General features: G+C 38.4%; 1 protein-coding gene across 1 annotated transcript in view; it reads right to left on the bottom strand.

The window, feature by feature from the left end:
- Rnaseh2b (ribonuclease H2 subunit B) overlaps nucleotides 1-20,791 on the bottom strand; it is a 66,740-nt gene that overhangs the window by 26,289 nt on the left and 19,660 nt on the right. The window contains 6 exon segments of the mRNA XM_078016053.1: nucleotides 713-794; nucleotides 3,233-3,338; nucleotides 4,839-4,903; nucleotides 12,918-13,032; nucleotides 15,585-15,661; nucleotides 20,198-20,305. Coding sequence (XP_077872179.1) covers nucleotides 713-794; nucleotides 3,233-3,338; nucleotides 4,839-4,903; nucleotides 12,918-13,032; nucleotides 15,585-15,661; nucleotides 20,198-20,305 — 553 coding nt within the window.

The raw sequence follows: 20,791 nt of genomic DNA, 5'->3' as shown, positions 1-20,791 counted from the left end.
CGAGGCCCTGGGTTCAATCCTCAGCACCACATAAAATAAAGGTATTGTGTCCAACCAACTACAACTAAAAAATAAATATTAAAAACTGTTCTTCCATCTCTGAAGGACAGAGATTATTTTCCACGTGACTTTCAATTTGAAGTACTCAGCATTATAAAGGTAGTTGGTGAACATTTAATGGTAGTGAAATGGTATAAAACTTTTAAATACAATTTTCAAAAATATTCTCCATGCCATCTACCCTTTCCTTTCCTATCTCTTTCTCTTTAAATGATCACAAAAATCAAGTTAGTTAAGTCTCACTGGGGATAAAACTTTAAACACATTTGTCCTCTAATACAAAAAACAAAAATTCTAATCTCTAAACTCACTCGTTGCTGCAATCAGTTTCTACCAAATCAATTTGTTCCATTCAATGTCTATTAAAAATCCTCTCCAGGGCTGGGGTTGTGGCTCAGTGGTAGAGTGCTTGCCTAGCATGTGTGAGGCACTGGGTTCAATTCTCAGCACCATGTATCAATAAATAAAATAAAGGTCCACTGACAACTAAAAAAATATTTTCAAAAATATCCTCCCCAATGCATACAGTATAAGATAAAGCTCAAGAATAATCTCTTATCACACAGTGATATCATATGCCACAGAGAAACCTATTGCTGGGGAAACCAAGAAGCACAAAGTCCTTGTTCATTAGGACTATACCAACACTTACTTTAGATATTTGGATAAGTCATCACTTAATTCTTTAGGGATATAATCAGATATCAGACCATGGGCATAACGAATGTAATCCTCTGAAATAAATGAAAGAGAGTGAAATAAAACAATTAGGAATAATTGCAGTGATTTTAGAGTCAAATTGACCATAGTTCAAATTCTTGGACTATATAGATTTAGGAAACTCATTAGGCTCTAGCCTCGGATTCCTTGTTGGTAAATAGCGATACTAATACGATGTGTCAGAGCAGAGATGTGATGATGATATATGATATAGCATGATACCAAAGATGTGATAATATAACATAGTAGACATGTACTAAATTAAGGACAGGAAAAGCAAAAACTCAGGGTTGCTTTGTTGGTTGAAGCCTTTGAATACAAATAAAATTTAAAAATCAGATGTGATAATGTTAAATATTAATGTCTCTTTTTTCTAAGGCTAATCTCTTCTAAATCTGCTCCAAATAACAAATATAATCATTGAATAGTAGTGATAATATTCATTTAAGGTAAATAAAATAACATGATTTTTCTCTATTAGGTATTTGCTTCATAAGAACACTACATATACTTTGAACACTATATACTTCCAAAGAAAATGCCTTTTAAAACCTGAAACACAACTCACACAGCAGAATATAATATTAGTTCAGGGTATCTGAAGTCATAGTACTAAAATGCAGCTCTGCCATTGATTAAAAACAGCCAATAAAATCTGTTTCCAAATGCCACTCTTTAATTCGGCACTGTGAGCAGATTATGTGGGGCAATCAAACTTAATCAGGAGATGGAATGACCACAGGGGGAGATGAACTGTCAAAAAGCAAAGGCCGGGTCTGCTGCAGAGATGTTTACTTGCTTTCTTGCTTTCCTTCTTTTCTGCCTTCAAAATAAGGCAACAATATACCCCAGTATTACTTAGTAAATGACTGCAGTCTGGTAGTTACCTGATCTTGAAAATCTTTAGTAGAAGACTTTCATGGCTGATGTAGAACACAAAGTTATCATTGGACCCTTCTTAAAATGTGCTCAGGGTTCTGGGCTAGTAATTTATCCAGTTAGTCATGAAGAGACAAAGAAAACTATTTTAAGAAAGTCAGTTTACAGGTCATTCATTCTCTCTGCTTTTGGTACCACACCCCAAGCTAAAGATCTAAAAGTATGTAAAGCTAACTTTATGGCTGGAACACTAACCAGCAATACAGCCATGCCAAGAAACTTAGATGTAGAGTCTTGGTGAAATCCCTGGACTCAGAGCACAAGACCTTATTTATCAGCTAGAATAAACCATCCATCTCTCTGAGACTATAGTTGTCAATTTTTAAAGTAAGAAGACCTGTCTATAAAACTCTCTAATATCCCTTCTTCTACAAAAAAAAAAAAAAAAAAAAAAAAAAGAAGAAGAAGAAAGAAAAAGAAAAAAGAAAAATAAATAAACCACATATATATGGTTTCATTGGTCAACTCTCCATCCATCTCCCCTTGTGATTCACTACTTCCTCCTCTTCTGTTAAGGCCAATTAAAGACACTGACAGTTCATGAATTTGGTATGGCAAGCATGCTGTTCACCACCCCCAAAATGGCAGTGGCCAGCTATGTCAATAAGTAATGAGTTGTAAAACAGATTTCTGCATATCAAAGACCGTCTGAATAATCCATCACAAAAAGGTCCCTATTCCTCATATTAATTTTTTTTTAATGGCTAAAGTCAGGTATTGAAAATTGTATAGCCAGAACAAGGGAACACAGAATCCTGAAGCTGAAGGTCAGAATAATTTCTGTCTCACCCTTTCAGAATGTTAATTGCACTATATAATTGTTTTTATTTTTAAACAATGCACACATACACACACTATACTGGAAAAAGCAAAATAATGTAGTACCTTAATAACCTAAGAAAATTGCTAAGTGAGTCAATTTTCATCTAAAATCAAAACATTTAAAGCTACCTTAGGAATTATGCTTTATGGCAGTAAGATGCAAAAAGAAGCAGCCCATTAGAAACCCTGAGCCAGAGGAAAGGTACAAGAAAAATGGTAAAAGCATGGGCTTGAGAGTGAGAGAAGCTCCACGAGTAGCACCGTTTTGCCATTTGCTTGCTGGTGGGTAACTGTGGACTGAACCTTGATTCTCATGGGACTTCCTGGGGTGATCAGGAGACAATGTTTGTATCCTGCAACCTAGCCAAGGGTCTGGCACCTAACATACCCTTAAGAAATGACAGCCAGGCTTCTCAGGGTTGCTATTACTGTTGGTGCAAAATACTTATTTGCTGAATGAATGATTCAAGTGCCACTCAGTGAGAGAACTGATCTGTTAGAAACAGCCTTTGATTCTGAAATAGGATGTACAATTGCCCTAATCTATGAAAAACACTGGCAAGAATGATGCTTCAGTGACATTAAAGATTTTTAAATTCTCAGATATGCATTTGCACATAAGCAACTTACTCCAGACAAAAAAAAAATTTTTTTCAGACAAAAATTATTTCTGATGAAGTGGTTTACTTACCTTCCTTGTCACTCAAAACCTGGTTACCAGAGAAAAATGCAGATGACTGCACCCGAGCACTGACAGTGACATTACTGGTTTTTAATGCTGCCACAGTTTGTTTAACCTAGGAAGCAAACACAGGGCAGAAATTGGAGGAATCTTCAACAGAACTTTAGAAATGCATGACTTTCCAGATGGCCCTCAATCCACTTAAGATCTATGAATAAGTATTTGAGAACCTAGCAATATCTCCACCAAATATTACACACTTGGAGAGAGGCTGAGGGCAGATACATTTCTGGATGATCTCAGTACGTAGACTTCCTGAGCCTACGCAATATGAGAAGCAACATAAGGTGGTGACTGAAGCACTGACTCTGGAAACAGGCTGCTTTGATTTGCTCTGTGACCAATCACTCAACCTCTCTGTGCTTCTATCTGTGCAATAGGCAAAAAGAATATCCACCCCATTTGACTGCTGTGAGTGAGTTAATGCATGTAGAACCCTTAGAATAGAACCCGGTACAAAGTTTCTATATTAGCAATTTCTAAACAGAACAAAAAATATAAAATTTCCCAATAAGCATAAACTTCACTTTGTGGTCATATCATTATCACTTGCTAAAAGCAAAAATGAAATGCTAAGATTTTGCTCAGCATTTTCACCTATATACAATATGCTATGATATAGCACATGACAAGTGGAACATGATGGCACTTACTAAATTTTTGTTACTTTGTACAATAGGAGCCTGACTGATTCTACAGTGTTCATTTGCATGTTTCCAGACTCCAATGTGCTCAGTGATATAGTGTGACAAACGAGTATGGCTTTCACATGTAAGATCCAAGGGAACCTCAGGAAACAGAATTACAACTACTGGTACGCACTGATCTTGCAAAAACTAAGATTCTTAATCCATGTGAAAGTAATGATACTTTCCTTAGACCAGTGGCAGAGATTTTTTTTTTTTAACTACAACCCACAGTAAGAAATATCCAGCAATTTAAGATCAAACACATATACAAGTATACATTTCATAGAGTCATCCTTAATATTTACTCGTACTCTGGGCTATATATATATGAACCCATTCTGTCCTGTCCTAATTCATTCTGTCCTGCTCCATTCCAAGAGAAATACTGGTTGTGATGTTCTAAATCAATTTTAAAAATACTGCCCTGGACCTTATATTTGGTCAAAATCACTAAGACATACAGTTTGCCTAGAAGATGATCCTTCTTCAACATTTGGACACTTAGAGTGGACTAACTTTCTCTAAGTTTGAACAGCTTTCTCCTGCCATCTCTTGCCTGGTTATGTGAGCAACACCACCCTGGAGATACCTGTGCAGCTAACAGCAGTGAAGAGCCTCAGGCCTGGCACTGTCAGGCTTGGAAGATTCAAACCTGTACTAATCAACAGCAAGAAACTCTTTCATTTAGGACCAGGAAGAAATGAGGATTCAGGTCAAAAAAAATACCAAGTTTCTTTTCAGTCTTGGATATCTTTATACAGTTTTGTCATTTTCACTACACATATAGGATGGTCTTTGGATTCAATTTTATTGCCTATATAAAGTTTTTTTTTTTTTAATCACAAGACACTAGAGAGGTACTATACCTTTTTTTCCAGCCACTTCAATGTCTTCTCTTTGCTATACTTGTAATATTTCTTGTTGCCTATTTCTGGATTAATGGGGGGAAAAAAACCTTAGTACAGTGAGTTAAAAAACAAAACAAACAAACAAAAAAGCTCAAGGTAACATCATATACAATAATTTAAAATTTTTCATAATACATTGTTAAAAAGCCCAACCTATAAACCGGAGAACATACTTGAGACATTTTTTTAAAAACTCCCAGAGTTTAGGTACCTCAGAAGTGATGTCATCACAGAATGAATATGAACTTTTAAAACCCTCAAGTTATACAAACAACACTGTAGAAAAGGAAATTTTTAAAACGCAGCAATCTAACATGCTAAATAATCTCAATTTTTCTGAATTAATTTTAAGTTCACCTCAATGTTTTCAAAGAAAGACTTTCCTTTCTAAAATAAAAAACCTGTGGGGGCGGGGGGGGGGGGTGAATAAAAACACTAAAATCAGGCAGATGCCTGTGAAGGTCCATGTTCAGGGGCAAAAGAAACAAAAACATCTTAACTACTCAGTGCTGCCCTGGTGGAATTGGTGCAGCAATGGATATATCCATCTTTTAATGTATTACTAATATAGTCATAGATATTTCAGGAGAATTTAGATTTATGGTAGGCTCAACTTGGCCCTTTATGGATATAAAAGTTCTGACTGTTAGAAATTATACTTCCCCTCACAATCCACCTAGCTTCATACGCTATGTCATTAAACTAGGATTTCCTCCATTACACGTTTAGTCCGTGGGATTTCTTCTTCCTGTGTGGTTACCCAGGGCAGCACTTCCGCTCCAGCCTCCTTTATGACCATATAGGAGTCATTTTTATGGCTACTAGAAACCTTAAGGCCAGTGCAGACCCACCATCTGTGAGCTATACAGCATGACACATCCCCTTCCTCCCCTCCCTATCACGGGAAATGGAAACTGCTTATTCAGGGGTAGTTTTCTGCAATCCAAATGGTTTGAATGGAAGAAAGGCTGAAAGACCCCTGCCCTAGTCTCTGTGCATTTCCTCCCCATTTCTGCCTGTAGTGGTCAATATGAAGATGGAGTGGGAGCTGAACCTTTGCACCTGTCTCCTGAGTATGTGTCACTGAAGGAGGGACAGTTGCAAATGACATTCCATCAGAAGTAAGAGGATTTCTGCTCTCCTGGAGTCAGGACAGCCTAGAAAAACAGCCCACTGCAGAAGCAAGACTGGATTCAGTTTCCCTGGAGACAGTATCCCATCAGGACATCAGGGGAAATTTAACAGGACACAGCTCACCCAATAAGTGTACACTGTTGAATGGCCTTTAGAAGTTCCATTCACCACCTGCATCAAGACTCAGTAACAAAATTCAGTGCTCAAGTCTGTCCTAAGAAATCCCACCTGTCTCTGCTCTTTACCTACCTCCAAAATGCTAAAAGAACTACCACTTACATAGTTTTTGTTCTTGGCTCACATTCCCCGAATCACCTAGGCAGACCTCTCCTGTCCCTCTTGGAAATGGTCTCTCAGAAGAAATCAAGAATACAGACTAAGCCATACATACTTCCAGGGCTCATGCAAACCCCAGCATATGTTGTTACCTCGAGAAGCCACTTCATTCTCAAAACCTGCTTTCTCAAGGTGTAAAGTAAGGGTTATTTTGAATGTGCAATGGAATAGTCCCTACAAATCCTATGGCACCATGTCTGCCAAATAGGAAATAGTTGATATCAGCTAAGCAAAAATGATGACAGTTGATATTTGTCAATTATGTGTCAGAAAACTAACATTTATTCAGGCTCTTCACATACATTTTCTCATTGATGGGCAGAATGGATTTCAAATGAAAAGCTTTATTTGTACTCATTGCAGAAAACCAGGTTTGAGTGACCTAAAGTAAATTGTCCAAAGTCACTAGCAATTAAGAAGCGGCACTGCATTCCCATCCAAGCTGACCTTTCAGCTATGGATCTGATGCTCATTTTACCAAGGACAATGAGGTCTACATGCTCCCCTAGGAACTTCTGTCCTCCCTAATCTCTGTGGGAAAGACCTCTCCAGAAGGGTAGCCACAAAACTGCTTTCCTTTGGTTTTCTCTGATGATTTCTCTAAATCTTTTTCCAGCTCTCCTTTGCCCTTCTCCAAGGTCAACTGCACCGTTCTCCTGGAGAGGCTTTATATCTAGTTCAACAAGACTTTAAACAAGCTCAGCTAGCAAATAGCAAACATAAAGCCCTGAGCCAAGGCTCAACATGTCTGAAACTAAACTGGTCATCTTCCCAAACTAGCCTCCTGGCTGCCCAGTCTGCTTGCCTCCCACACTACAGCACCTGATCCCAAGGCGACGGGAAGTGTGGAGAATGAGGGAGTCAACCTTATCTTGACATGGGGGAGGAAAAAAAAATTACTGAATCAAAAATCAGGAGGCCTGGCTTCTAATGCTGGATTAGTAAGTACATTTTTTTAAAAAATCAACTTTATTTATATAATGAACATACCCACTTTAAGCAACAGGACGCGTGTTGAGAAATAAATGCAGTCATGTACTCATCATGTCCATAAGTTCCCTTGAACCTTTATGTAATCAATTCTCCCAGCCCTCCCCAGACCACTGGGGAACCACTGAGCTATCTTTATAGATTGATTCTTGCTTTATTCTGAAACTTCTTAGAAATGGAATCATATAGTGTGTACTTTTTTGTGTTCATCTTCTTTTGCTCAACAAAATTTCTGTGAGATTCATCCGTTTTATTGTTATTTTAGTGTATTCTGGATTGTTTTAAAAAAGAAAAAAAAAGTTAACTGTACATAGCCACAGGCAAGTCCTTTAGAGGGATTCCAAAAGGACTGCTATCACAGGAGATTGGCAATCTGTGTTATGCCCCTGAAGAAATTCCACTGGGCCCAAATGTAGAGGTGGCAGAAAGTGATACCGATGATCATGACCCTAAGTAAGCCTACGCTAGTGTGCCTGCATCTTAATTTTTTAACATAATTAAAAAAGAAGAAAAGAACAAGAACAACAACTAAAGAAAGTTCACAGAACAAGGATGCAAAGAAAGATCCTTTTTTTTTTTTGAGGCTATATGATAGGTTTGTATTTTAAGATATTATAAGTAAAAAGTTAAAAAATTAAGAAGTTTATAAAGTAGTTACAGTAAGCTAAGACTAATATATTATTGAAAAAATAAAATGATTTAAAAATAAATTTAGCGTAGCCTAAGTGCACAATATCAGTAAAGTCTCAACAATGTACAGGGAGGTCCTAGGTTTTCACATTCAGTCACCATTCACTGATTCACTGACTCACCCAGACCACCCTCTAGGCCTGCAAGTTCCATGCAGAGTTAGTGCCTGGTAGAGGTCTAACAGTTTTAAAAAATTTATACTATATTTTTACTGTACTTGATTTATATTTCTATATACCAATACTTACATCCTGTTACTACTGCTTACAGCAGTCACTACAGTAACATGGTGTACAGATTTGTAGCCTGGAATCAGCAGGGTATACCAGTAGCCCAAGTGTACAGCAGGCTACACCACCTGTTTATGTAATTTGCGCTCTACGATGTTCATGCAAAAATGAAATAGGCTAATGGCACATTTCTCAGAACATACCCCCCAGTGAAGTGATTAATGACTATACATAGAATAAAACTGATGTTTGTATGTTGAACTTGTATTCTGAAACCTTGCTTAATAAGTTCTAGGAACTTTTGTTTTTGGTAGATTCCCATGGACTTACCTACATGATGATATTGTCCATGAACAAGGACAGTTTTACTACTCACTGTCCCATCTCTGTGCCTTTCCCTTTTTCCAGTTCCAGGGGAAAGGCAGGTTCAGTTTTTCACAGTGATGATGTCAGAAGTCTGCCACAGATGCCCTTGACCACGTGAAGGAAGTACCTTCTATTCCTAATTCGCTGGGAATTTACTTCCTGCCTGAATTTTGTCAAACACCTTTTCTGCATCCATTGAGATGACCATGCACTTTTCTTTAGTAATATGTAAATTTGTGAATTATCTAATTGATTTTTCTAATGCCCAACCAACTTTGCATTTTTGTAATAAGACTCACTTGGGTCTTACATATTGGATTTTCTAGTATTTTGGTTAAGGATTTTTCAGTCTGTGAAGGCAAAGAATATTGGTCCAATTTTCTTTTTTGTAACAATTTTTATTCTGTATCACAATTTGCATTTCATAAAACTCCTTCCTCACCTGAAAGGTATTCAACAAGTACTGTATCTTTGAATATTATTTCTTTCTTAAAGTAGAGTAGAATTCATTAATGAAGCTAGACCTGGATTTTTCTTTCCAAGAAGTTTTTAAATTATAAATCTATTTCTAAATAAAATATTCCCTAAGATGATCACTATGTCCCAGAATACTACACAGATCCAGTGTATAAACTACATCTTAATTTTGAAATTTATAAATTTCTAAAAACAAGGAGATCTCAGATATTCATGAAGACCAAGGCAGCCTATAATTATGAAAAATAGCATAGCATGTTCATCTGTGTCCTAAACTTAATATTTGTGAGAGTTAGAAAGCTGGACAGTATGTGCACACACTGGATGGGTTTTTTCCCTTATGTGTCTGGTGCTTATAAAACAAGCCTCAAACATCTGGAAATACTGGGTTTACAAAATAAAGATGGAATAAAAATGACTCTACAATTAAATAACATGTTCAGCAATTGGGTAATCAGTTCACAAACCTGAATTTCCCTGATGTATTGTTGAACAAAACTGCCTAGAGCAGATTTTCACTTCTGCTTTCTCAATGTTTTCCATAACTGAGAAACTCAGCCCGCCTCTTCTCCTCTGTCTTCTGGGGATAGAAACTTGGCAACTGCACTTGGGGAATTTTAATCAGGTAAGTTTTCCTGGCTCTTCCCATTAATTGCATCAGACAGTGCAATGCAGCTCTGGCTTGCAACATGAAGCAGAGTGTTACGTTCAAGGCAAAGTCCATGACCCCGTATTAGTCCTCTCCCGTGTCATCTCTCCACTGAATGTGAGCTTCTTTGGCAAGAAACGTGCTCTGGGCCCTAGAGCGAGCAAGTAGAGCCTTTCCATTACTAATGAAGCAGGCAAGGCTAAGGTCACGGCCTTCATCGTTTAGAGCACCAGCAGCAGTGGCTGGGCTTATTTATCCGGGGGAACACAAACAAACCTAATAGATCCAATCTTTAAGCAGCCAGTCCTCAATACAATCACTATGATGACCTGGAGGACAGTGCGTGAAAATAAGATGAGGACTGTCTGCTCCTTAAGCGATTCCAGTTCTGTCTCCTTTCTTATCTTTTTGCCATACAAAGCAAAATCATTAAGAGGGGATACAAAGATTTTAAAAGAAAAATGTGTTTTCTATTTTTACAAGAGACACTCTCTAAAGACTAATAGAGTATCCTGGAAGTACTTCACAGCTCTAAGAAAGAACAGCAAGTGTCACTGTCAGTTCTTTAATTTATTAATACATACATAAGCTTTTCTTTAATCCTGCTTCTGCTACTTCATGTTCTGTGATGTCAGGCAAGTTACTTAACTCTCTAACACTCAGTTTCCTCATTTTAAAAAATGCAGATTGTAATAACAATGAAAGGGCCTTACTGCGATGATTAAGTAACATATGGAAAACCATAAGCACCCACCTCCTGCTGTAGTGCAGATCCTCTACCCTTCTCTCTGTGGACAGCCTATAACAACCAGTGGTAAACCTCAGAATGCTGGGCTTTCCCCTGCTGATCTTCATGGAAAAAGACATTCATCTGAGTACATTGACCTGTACACAGACCTCACATAAAGAAAAATATTTCATATATTTATATTTTGGATGAAGGGATGAAGCAAATGTTGTAGGGTTGCTTATACTCAAGTATTCTGATGGATGAGGCATGAAGAATCTCACTTCTTTTTAATTTTTCCTCCCTATTCTTAAATTTTATTTTGGTTTTGCTTTTAAACTTTCCATTATTTCAAATTTATAAAATGCAATTCATTAAAGGTAGAATTGGATTATAAGTAAACTGCCAAACCTCTAAGGCACTGCACGTATCTTTTACTGTAGGACATTTAATCTGAAAATATTTTGCTTTCCGTTACCATCACTTAATAACAAAGAAAGAAAAACTTGAGGACTGGGACTTTAGAAATCTGACTTACTTACTTATATAAAGGCTAATAATATGGCCACTTTGGAAAATGGAAGTGCTAATCTTTTAAAAGTCAGGCAAAGTTGAGAAGAGACAGAGATTGGGACATAAGTCCACACAGCGACGCAGCAAATGCCCAGGCTGGGAGAACGTGAACAAACGCAGAGGCATGGATACTGTTTCAGAATCTTGTTTCTGGGTATTGCTTTAAGTTGACTGCTTTTACACAGCCCATGGCAGAATCCTGGATAATAACGTCACTGCATCTTCAACTCATGTTAAAGTAACAAAAATTAAAATGACTTGTAATTCTATTTTCTTTATTACTTTATGGTCTACAAAAATGGTTATGATCTACTTCATTTGTCACCCACAAAAAGATGCTGTCCCCTGCCAAGCTCGGCATCAGGAACGCCTTTGATGGGGCTGCTTTGATAAAATGTTGGCTCCAAGCAGCCCTCAGATCCAAACTGGATCCCCAAGCATGGCCAAGTAAGAATCAGTAGCCTCTCAAACATGAAATGCAACCAGTGAGGCTTTCCCCTTCCCACTGTAAGCTTACACTTTTTGGAATCACCACTTTCTTGGTCCCAGAAGAACTGCCATTGTTAACAAACCATCTACGACCCCAGATGGCCACAGCCTCTTGGCCTGTTGTTCTGGTTCTCAAGTTATATTTCCAGATTAACCCTGAAACTACATGGATGATTATTTGAAACCCTGATGCTAAGTGTGTATAGTGTTTTTTAACCCATTAAAACACAAAACTTGTTTAACCTGACACACAATGCCTCACCTCCTCTTCTCAAAACTCAAGAGTAATATCTAGAATTCACCTCTTTGTTCCCCCGCCTGCTCCTCCAGCCCCTGTTCCCTGCCTCCAGGATGCCAGCACTGTACATCCTCTGGGTCAAGACATAAACCTAGAAGCCATTCTTACTCTTTCTTTTCCCTGACCACCATTCAGTCACCTGATGTGGCTGGTTTCCCCCTAAATTGCAGTTCCTCCTAAGCTCAGGCTCTCATGATATTCTGTCTAGATCACTGCAACAGCCCCTGTGGACCTAGCCTTGGCTTCTTGAATACATTCTCCACACGGTAGCACTATCTTGGTGAAAAGTTCAGAGATGGGCCACCACCAGATGCATACAACGTTCCCTCCCATCTGAACCCGTGCCCAGCATTCCTGCCCCATTCCTTACAGCTCCAAACCCTCCCAGATGCGATGAATTTCATGGAACCACCTAAACAGGACAACCTTTTCCATATATCCATGCCTTTGCTTTACTGCTGCTCTGACTCATTCCTCGGGACTCCACTTAGGTCACCTCCCCCTGGAAAGCAACACGGTATTCACCCACCTGCACCCCACCCAACCCAGACCAGGCCTGTGCATCCCCAGGAAATACACGGTTACTTCTATCACCTGTCCTGTCACTGCCCTGCTTGCTGCTTGCCCCATCAGATTCAAAGAAAAGTCAGGGAAGGGACAGTGTCTTATTTGTCCCCAAAGCCCAGCACTAATATTCAACGTTTGCTTCTCATTGGGTACTCAAATTAGTACCCTTGGATCACTAACAGTCGTTTTATATAATTTAACAAATGAAAACTCTGAAGCAGAAAGCAGTTGACTTGCCTTTAGTCACAAAGCTACTTCAAAGAACTGAGACTAAAGCCATGTTTGTGATTCCTGACTGTGGAAGAGGCCAGAAGATTTCAGTGGGCATAATTCCAGAGAATGAACAATCCGATGGGAGCCAGGAGGGGTACTGTCGACTGGAAGCCCATCTGAGTAACACTTTGTCTTCCACTGACACAGAATGGGCATTACAGCTAGGGGCTTTAAGCAGCTACATGTTCTGAGAAAGGCCCAGTCTTTCTGCCTGACTTCCAAGGCCCACATACCATACCTTTTTCCTCTGTCACGTGGTGAAGTACTTTCTCAAGTTCAGGAAGTTTCAGCAACAAGACACAATTCGGAAATGCATCATCCACCACCACCTGATCTAGAGGCTGAAACTTTCCCTGGAAAAAATACTTTGGTCAGTTAGAATGCAAGCATCCCAGCCAAAACACACACGAAAAGAGAAAAAGACGTATCTCATGGTCTGTCCCTTCAACTTAGTTCAGAGCCTCTGTTCCATCTAAGAAACCCCTAAATGGGGACAGGTTCTAGGACTGATGCAGGGCTCCCTGTAAGAAGCTCTTTTGAGCACTTGGTTTCCAAGCAGCAAGCACCCTACCCCAGGGGTACAGTCACCATACGAAACAAGGAACAGAATTCTAGGAAAGTGCGTGAAGCCACAGAAACTTGCAAAGATAATAGTGATTGCCCAGGGCTGGTCCAACCACTCAACTTGAAGAAGAGCCCCAGGGCAGGAGTCCCGACCATCACACAGGCCTGGAACAAGCCCAGATGGGCCCAGAACATTCCTCGGCCTCTCCATCCTCATTCCACAGCTGAAGAAAGAAAACCCAGCCACTTAAAGAAAAATTCAAAAGTAAATCCACTCCTGTTAGTGCTGTCAGATAATGCTTCCAAATTAAGAGAAGAATGAGAGAGAGAGAGAGAGAGAGAGAGAGAGAATGCTAGAGGGATACGTAAATGAAGGTGCACTCAGGCTAAGCCAGGCTCAGCTAGTTAAGTCCATAAAGCCTGGGTACCAAAAGAAGAAAACTGTAGACCCTAAGAATCCAGAAAACACACACACACACACACACACACACACACACACACAAAGAATCCAGACCACTATTCTTCTCAGTTAAGTTTAATTCTTCTTAGCTTTACTAATTACAAAACTAACCATTTACTCATGGATATTACTTATACTTGAAAACCCACTATAAGTCAGTTTGGACTCAGGTATTGAGCAGAAGAACATGAGCGATGCAGTTCATCACTTCAAGGGAAAGAAAGTACTTGTAGCCTATAATAAAACTTGAACTTTCAGGCAAAAATCAGAACTGTGGAAAACTTGTATCTCCCATATCACAGCTTCTCAATACTTCAAGGATTTTTTTTTATGGTAGTAACTGATATGATATGAATATGGAATCTGCTTGCCATTGGGGCTCATGGGAGCTGTTTGGGGGTGGAGCCCTCATGAACAGATTAATCCTTTCTCACATGAGTGAGTTCAAAGGATTAGATTAGTTATTACAAGAGCAAGTTTATCCCTCATGTTCTTTCTTCTGCAAATATGTTTGCCTTTCTATTTTCACCATGAGTTGAAGGAACATAAGACCTTGACCTGTGCCATGTTCTTTGAATTCCCAGCCTTGAGAACCCTAAACCAAAGTAAACCTCTTTTGCTTATAAAATTATCCACTTTCAGGTGTTACAGCAACCAAATTGAAGTAAGACATTTACAAAGGGTGGGTATGTATAAACTGGGATGGATTAACATTTGGAAGATTTATATAACTCAATGAACCAATATTTTTCAAATAAACCAAAACATGATGTTATAAAAAAAGATCCATGCTAAGTGAAAAACAAACCAGTGGATTTTAATGTAAGACAGCATGGAAGGATCACTGACAAGGGTTCAGATTCCACTTTATGACAAACCTTTAAGAAACTACTCCTGGGGCTGGGGATGTGGCTCAAGCGGTAGCGCGCTCGCCTGGCATGCGTGGGGCACTGGGTTCCATCCTCAGCACCACATAAAAATAAAATAAAGATGTTGTGTCCACTGAAAACCAAAAAATAAACATTAAAAAAATTCTCTCTCTTTAAAAAAAAAAAGAAACTACTCCTTATTGATTTTTGAAGTAATATCAAAGAAAAATATCCACAATTATCTTAAAAGGCTACTATGCCCTTTCCTTCCTGTTCTGATTTTATCTCTGTGTGAGGCCACATATTCTTCACACACTTCCACCAAAACCATAAACAGGCTGAATGTGTAAACAGATATGAGAATTCAGTGATCTTCTTTTAACCAGCCATTAAAAACACTGCCACATGCCTTATTAAATTTTGTTGTTTGTTTCATTAAAAATGTGTTATTTATGTCAGTTTTAATTCCTAATATAGTAAATATTGATAATTAGAGCTCATAAAAACATAAGCTTTGGGGAACCCTTAATAAGTGTGAACATATTATGAGACCAAAATGTTTCAGAACTTTAGGTTGAAACTAATATTTCCTCCGTCTTTCTATTACAAGGGTAAATTTTATCTATCTGGAATTTCTTAAGTCTCAACTATATCTTCCTCAATAAGCTTTTATTAGATATGTTCCTATTTCTTCTCCTAAAGCTGGTAGTCAATTTTTATGTGTATCTGGGCACTTAATGATAAATGTTTTCAGTGTCAGGCTTTATCAACCAGTAAAGCACATAGCACTGTGAGCTAACAATGCAAAAGTGATGGGCAAGCTAATATCAAACTGGATCAGGATTGCAGCGCTGCTTCTAGGCCTGTGTGGGGGTGCTCTGACCTGTCCTAGCACACAGGATATACACCCTCCACAATTACCAAATTAAATTGGAAGTGCAGGGAATCTACATTTGAAAAGGAGAGCAGGAAGATGGAGATCATTGTAGATGACCCCCACTGAGAAACTCACCTGTTTGTTGGCCAGTATGAGGTAGTGGAGGAGCAAAAACAGGGGGTCCATGGGTGTGGTGAAGTGCAGGAGACCTCCTAGAGGTTAAAAGAACAGTAGGGCTCAGGAAGGCAAGCTGGTGAATTCCTGCTGACCTCAAGGTGAGAATCATTTACTGACAAATACATGTGAAATCCCCAATCCAAAAGGTCTTCTTATACAGGTCAAAGAAATTTACTGATCTAGTAACACGCATCTTACCAAGCCTTAGTGCACAAGTGGCAAGAAATGCCCAAATTGGAAGGCTGTCATTTTTTTCAAATCACAGATTTCACAAATTTCTTATCATCTTTACATCTCTACCTTAAATCTTGCTTCTTTCATGTTCAAACAGTCTCAAAAGGCAGAATGTGCTCCACCAGATTTTACTTCAAAAAGTTGCAAATCCCTGTGTGAAGAACGGAGCTAAGACACTGAAATCTGATTTTAACTTTCCATTTCTTTTTCAGAATTCATATTTTATAAAGCCTTCCATCCCCAAAGAAAGTAGAGGTGGGGGTAGCACAGAGGGAACCTAAACCAGGCAAACGTGGGGAAACTCATATAAGTCTATCTATAAAGCTGCAGTAAAAAGTAATTTCCTGTGCTTTTGAAAAGGAAGCCCTGGGAAAGCACTGTTATTCTCTTGGGACAGCTTCTTCTGGGCCTGGGGGCTCAAAGCTCATCAGGCACTTCACTAACCCAGATCCAATAACCCTGCCCCCAAAGCAAAAGAAAAAAGGGTAGCAATCGGCTTGAACAAACCCAAAATCCCACTCTCTGGCTGAAGGAAACAGGCAATCACCAAAAAGGCTCCTGCTTCTCTTTCCTCTGTTGAACTCCCCTCCAAGGATCCCATACAACCCCCTCCGCCCTTCCACAGAACTGCTTTGGAGGAGGTATTTTCATCAAAATAAACAAATTCAAAACAATAAACGATTCACTTACCCCTGCCCAAGTGTTTTATTTTGGTTTCAGGAAACATATGTACTTACATTTATTTTCTAATTGAGCAACCTACCTATAAAGACAAGAAATCCTAATCCTAAACCATGAATATATATTTATAGTTTAGATCAAAAATATATATAAATATACATATTTATAATTTAAGGTAAGGATTTATATATATGTATATATACATACACATATATCTACACACATGCACACACATATATATATATATATATATGAGAATCCATTTCATAGTAAGGAAAAAAATTCATAGTAAATTTTCCCCATGTCCTTTCATGATACGGAACAAAAAATTCAAAGAAGCAGTTTTATATTATGACACTATTTAATTATTTTGAAAAGTGAAAGCTCATGAAAATAATAAGTTTTAAGCTAACCTTATATGAGGTATCCATTATATGAGGAAATTAGAAACAGGTTTCCAGATCAAACAGTAACATCTTGGTGGCTATTCTTAAAAACAGTTCTTTTCTTTAGAATTAAGTTTAAAAAGAAGACAATGGTAAAAAAAAAAAAAAAATGCATGTACCTTTGATGTGAAGATAAATTTTTTGTAAAGAAAAAAAAAGTCTATTAAAAATAAAAGAAAGAAAAAAGTGAGTACCAACTCAGACAGTCCAAGATAGATGAGCAATCACTGCTGCCCAATATTTTCCTGTGTTTTGTGTCTCTCACCTACATTTGACAGCAAGTGTGTTACATTAGAAACCCTAACTCTCACATACTGCCAGATGAACATACACAACAACAACAATGAAAAGGTTGTACTTTCCACCCTCTAGGCTACACATAACTACCATTGCATTTTCTCAATTAAAAACTGCTTCAATTTCCTCATGGAAATAGGTATGCAAAACTAACCAAAGCAACAAATCCTTTTTTGGGAATGTCTTAGAAGGTGGACAAAAATGGCCTGTATATCCTAGCACTCAGTGGCAACACAGAGCCAACAGAAAGCACTCTTAAAAAGCAGTCAGAGTACCCAAACAGGCACGAAGAGCAATGGAACAGACCAGAAGACAGAGACAAACCCACATAAATACAGTTATCTCATACTAGACAAAGGTGCCAAAAACATACATTGGTGAAAAAATAACCTATTAACAAATGGTGTTGGAAAAACTGGAAATTCATATGTAGCACAATGAAATTTAACCCCATCTCTTACCCTGCACAAAAATTCGATTCAAATTGGATCAAACACCTAGGAATTAGACCAGGTATCTTGGACCTGCTAGAAGAAAATGCAGGCCTAACACTCTAACACGTCAGCTCAGAAACTGACTTCCTTAACAAGACTACTAAAGTGCAAGAAGTAAATCAGTAAATGGTATGGCATCAAATTAAAAAGCTTTTTCACAGCAATCAAGAGTGTGCAGAGAAAGCTCGAATGGGAGAAAATCTTTGCTACCTGCTCTTCAGAGCATTAATATCCAGGATATACAAAGAACTAAAAAAAAAACTAACACACACACACACAAAAAAAAAACCAACACAATCAATAAATAGGCAAAGGAACTAAACAGACACTGCTCAAAAGGAGATATACTAATGGTCAACAAATATATGAAAAAATGTTCAATATCTCTAGAAATTAGAACAATGCAAATTAAAACTACACTGAGATTCCATCTCACTCCAATCAGAATGGCCATTATCAAGAATAGAAGTAACAATAAATGTTAGTGAGCATGTGGGGGAAAAGGTACACTCACACACTGTTGGTGGGACTGCAAATTGGTGCAAATTACTCTGAAAAGCAGTATGGAGATTCCTCAAAAAACTAGGAATGGAACCACTATTAGATGCACTATCCCACTCCTTGGTTTATATCTAAAAAATTTAAAATGAACATACAACAGTGACACAGCCACTTCAATCTTTACAGAAGCACAATTCATAACAGCCAAACTAGGGAACCAACCTAAGTGCCCTTTAACAGATGAATGGATAAAGAAAATGGTATATATATACAATGGAGTATTAGTCAGCCATAAAAAAAAAATGACTTTATGGCATTTGCCAGTAAATGGATGGAACTGGAGACTATCAGGCTAAGTGAAATAAGCCAGTCCCTAAAGGTCAAATGCTTTCTCTGCTATGTGGAAGCTAATCCAAAATAAGTTGAGAGGGATTTAAAAAAAAAAAAAAGAATAGAATAAAGATCAGTGGAGTCAACAAATGAGAATGAAAGGAAGGGAGAAAGGATGGGATAGGGAAAGACAGTGGAATGACTCTGACCTAACTTTCCTGTGTACATATATGAATACACCACAGTGAATCTCACCATGTGAATTTCGAAGACATTAGTTTAAAAAAAGAAAAAAAAAAAAGACTATAAGTAAAAGGCAGAAAGATCAATGGAGTAGAGGGAGGTGAACAAGATGGGGGAGGAAGGGAGCGGAAGGCCTGGGGACTGAATTAGAACAAACTGTATTTCATGCTTCTATAATTATGTCAAAATAAATTCTATTTTCATGTATAACTAAAAATAAGTAATTAGGGGTAAAAAAAAAAAAAAAAAGCAATGAAAGTGGGCAGAGGAAATGCACAATGTCTCATATACCCAACCACTGCCGGACCCCAACCTGCCCCAGAACAGGGGTCAGAACACAGCTCTCTTGGTACCCTTTCTCCCTCTGAATCTAGAGCTTGGTGGTGAGGTGTGTGTGTGGGGGGGGGAGGGGCATCCTATTGTTTGAATCTGCAATGTCCCCTAAAGGCCATGTGTTAAAGGCTTGATCCCCAGAGTGCCACTACTGGGAAATCACAGGGCCTTCCAGGGGACTTGTGGGCAGTCTTGGGTTATTGCGGGTGTTCCCTCAAAGGGAGCTGTTTTGTTTCTCTTTTGTTTCTGTCCATGAGCTGAGCAGTTTTGTCACATGCTATTACCATGATGTTCTGCCTTGTCAAAGGCCCCAAAGCAACAGGGCCAACCAATCATGGATGGAAACTTCCAAAATCGAGCCAAAATAAACCTTCTCTTTTTATGAGCTGATTATCTCAGGTATTCATTACAGTAATGGAAACCTGAGTAACACAGGGGGACAGTAATTTATATGAAAAGTATTTTTTTTAAGGTAGCTATATTCTAGTATCTAGAAGCTATACCAGTATCCAGTTTCAAAGAAATTATGTTAAAAATTTGAAGATCCTCAAAAGAAAGTCTACAGTCAATGAGATAGGCACTCCATGGTACAAAGGCAATCTAACTTCTGCCTGAGGATATGGTAGTGTTTTAGGAGACAACACTGGTTAGTTTAAACTTTCCTAGCATCAAAGACACAAGTAATAGGGGCTGGGGTTGGGGGCTCAGTGTACAGCGCTTGCCTAGCACACGTGAGGCACTGGGTTCAATCCTCAGCACCACATAAAAATGAAATAGAGATATTGTGTCCACCTACAACTAAAAACTAAAACATTAAAAATATATATATATAAAAAGACACAACTAATAATCTTTCCCTTCTCTTTGATTAAGCCCTACTCTGCTGCCAAGGAAGGATATGCCACTGACCAGACTCCCAACCAGGTGGATGGACCCATAAAGCCAGGTGTGAAGAGTGGAAAAACAAGAGTCCATACTTAGTTACTGGAAAATATTCACATTAGTCACTTACCTGATTGAACTGACTGATTTATAAACCAAGAGTGGTGCTTTTCCTTGAAAACTTTGATTTCAAACAGCTGGTGTAGACACATATTGAACAAGTAAATGGCTCCTTCCCCTATAAGACAAATCTGGTTTTTATATGTAAGTTTTCTCTCTCTCTCTCTCTCTCTCTCTCTCTCTCTCTTACACACACACACACACACACACACACACACACACACACACACCACTCATACACATATCAAAATATTGCCCTACAGTTCTGAGGACTGCTGCTAATATGAGCGTAAACATACATAGATACATCCTATACACACTGACTCCCAGAAAAATCTTAGAGCTCTTATATGCAAGTGCTTATTTTCCAGCTCTATAATCTTTACTGAACTTAAATCCAAAAAAGCAAAAGTGTAAGTTTTTTATCTTAACCACTACAAAGACTTTCTGCATCAGATCAGAGAGAAGGAAAGCCATAACTAAATTAGCAAACCCTAAGAGTTCAGCTAGATGGTCTGAGCTGCTACATGGGTCCCTGTCTCCAGGGCAACATGTGCTCCCCCCAACCCCAGGCACACAGGGATCAAGACAGGAACCAAGTTCT

This window comes from Ictidomys tridecemlineatus, chromosome 6 (assembly GCF_052094955.1).
Source record: "Ictidomys tridecemlineatus isolate mIctTri1 chromosome 6, mIctTri1.hap1, whole genome shotgun sequence".
Classification (NCBI taxonomy): Eukaryota; Metazoa; Chordata; class Mammalia; order Rodentia; family Sciuridae; genus Ictidomys; species Ictidomys tridecemlineatus.
Note: the sequence above shows the minus strand (reverse complement) of the source record. Positions and strands in the feature narration are given on the sequence as shown.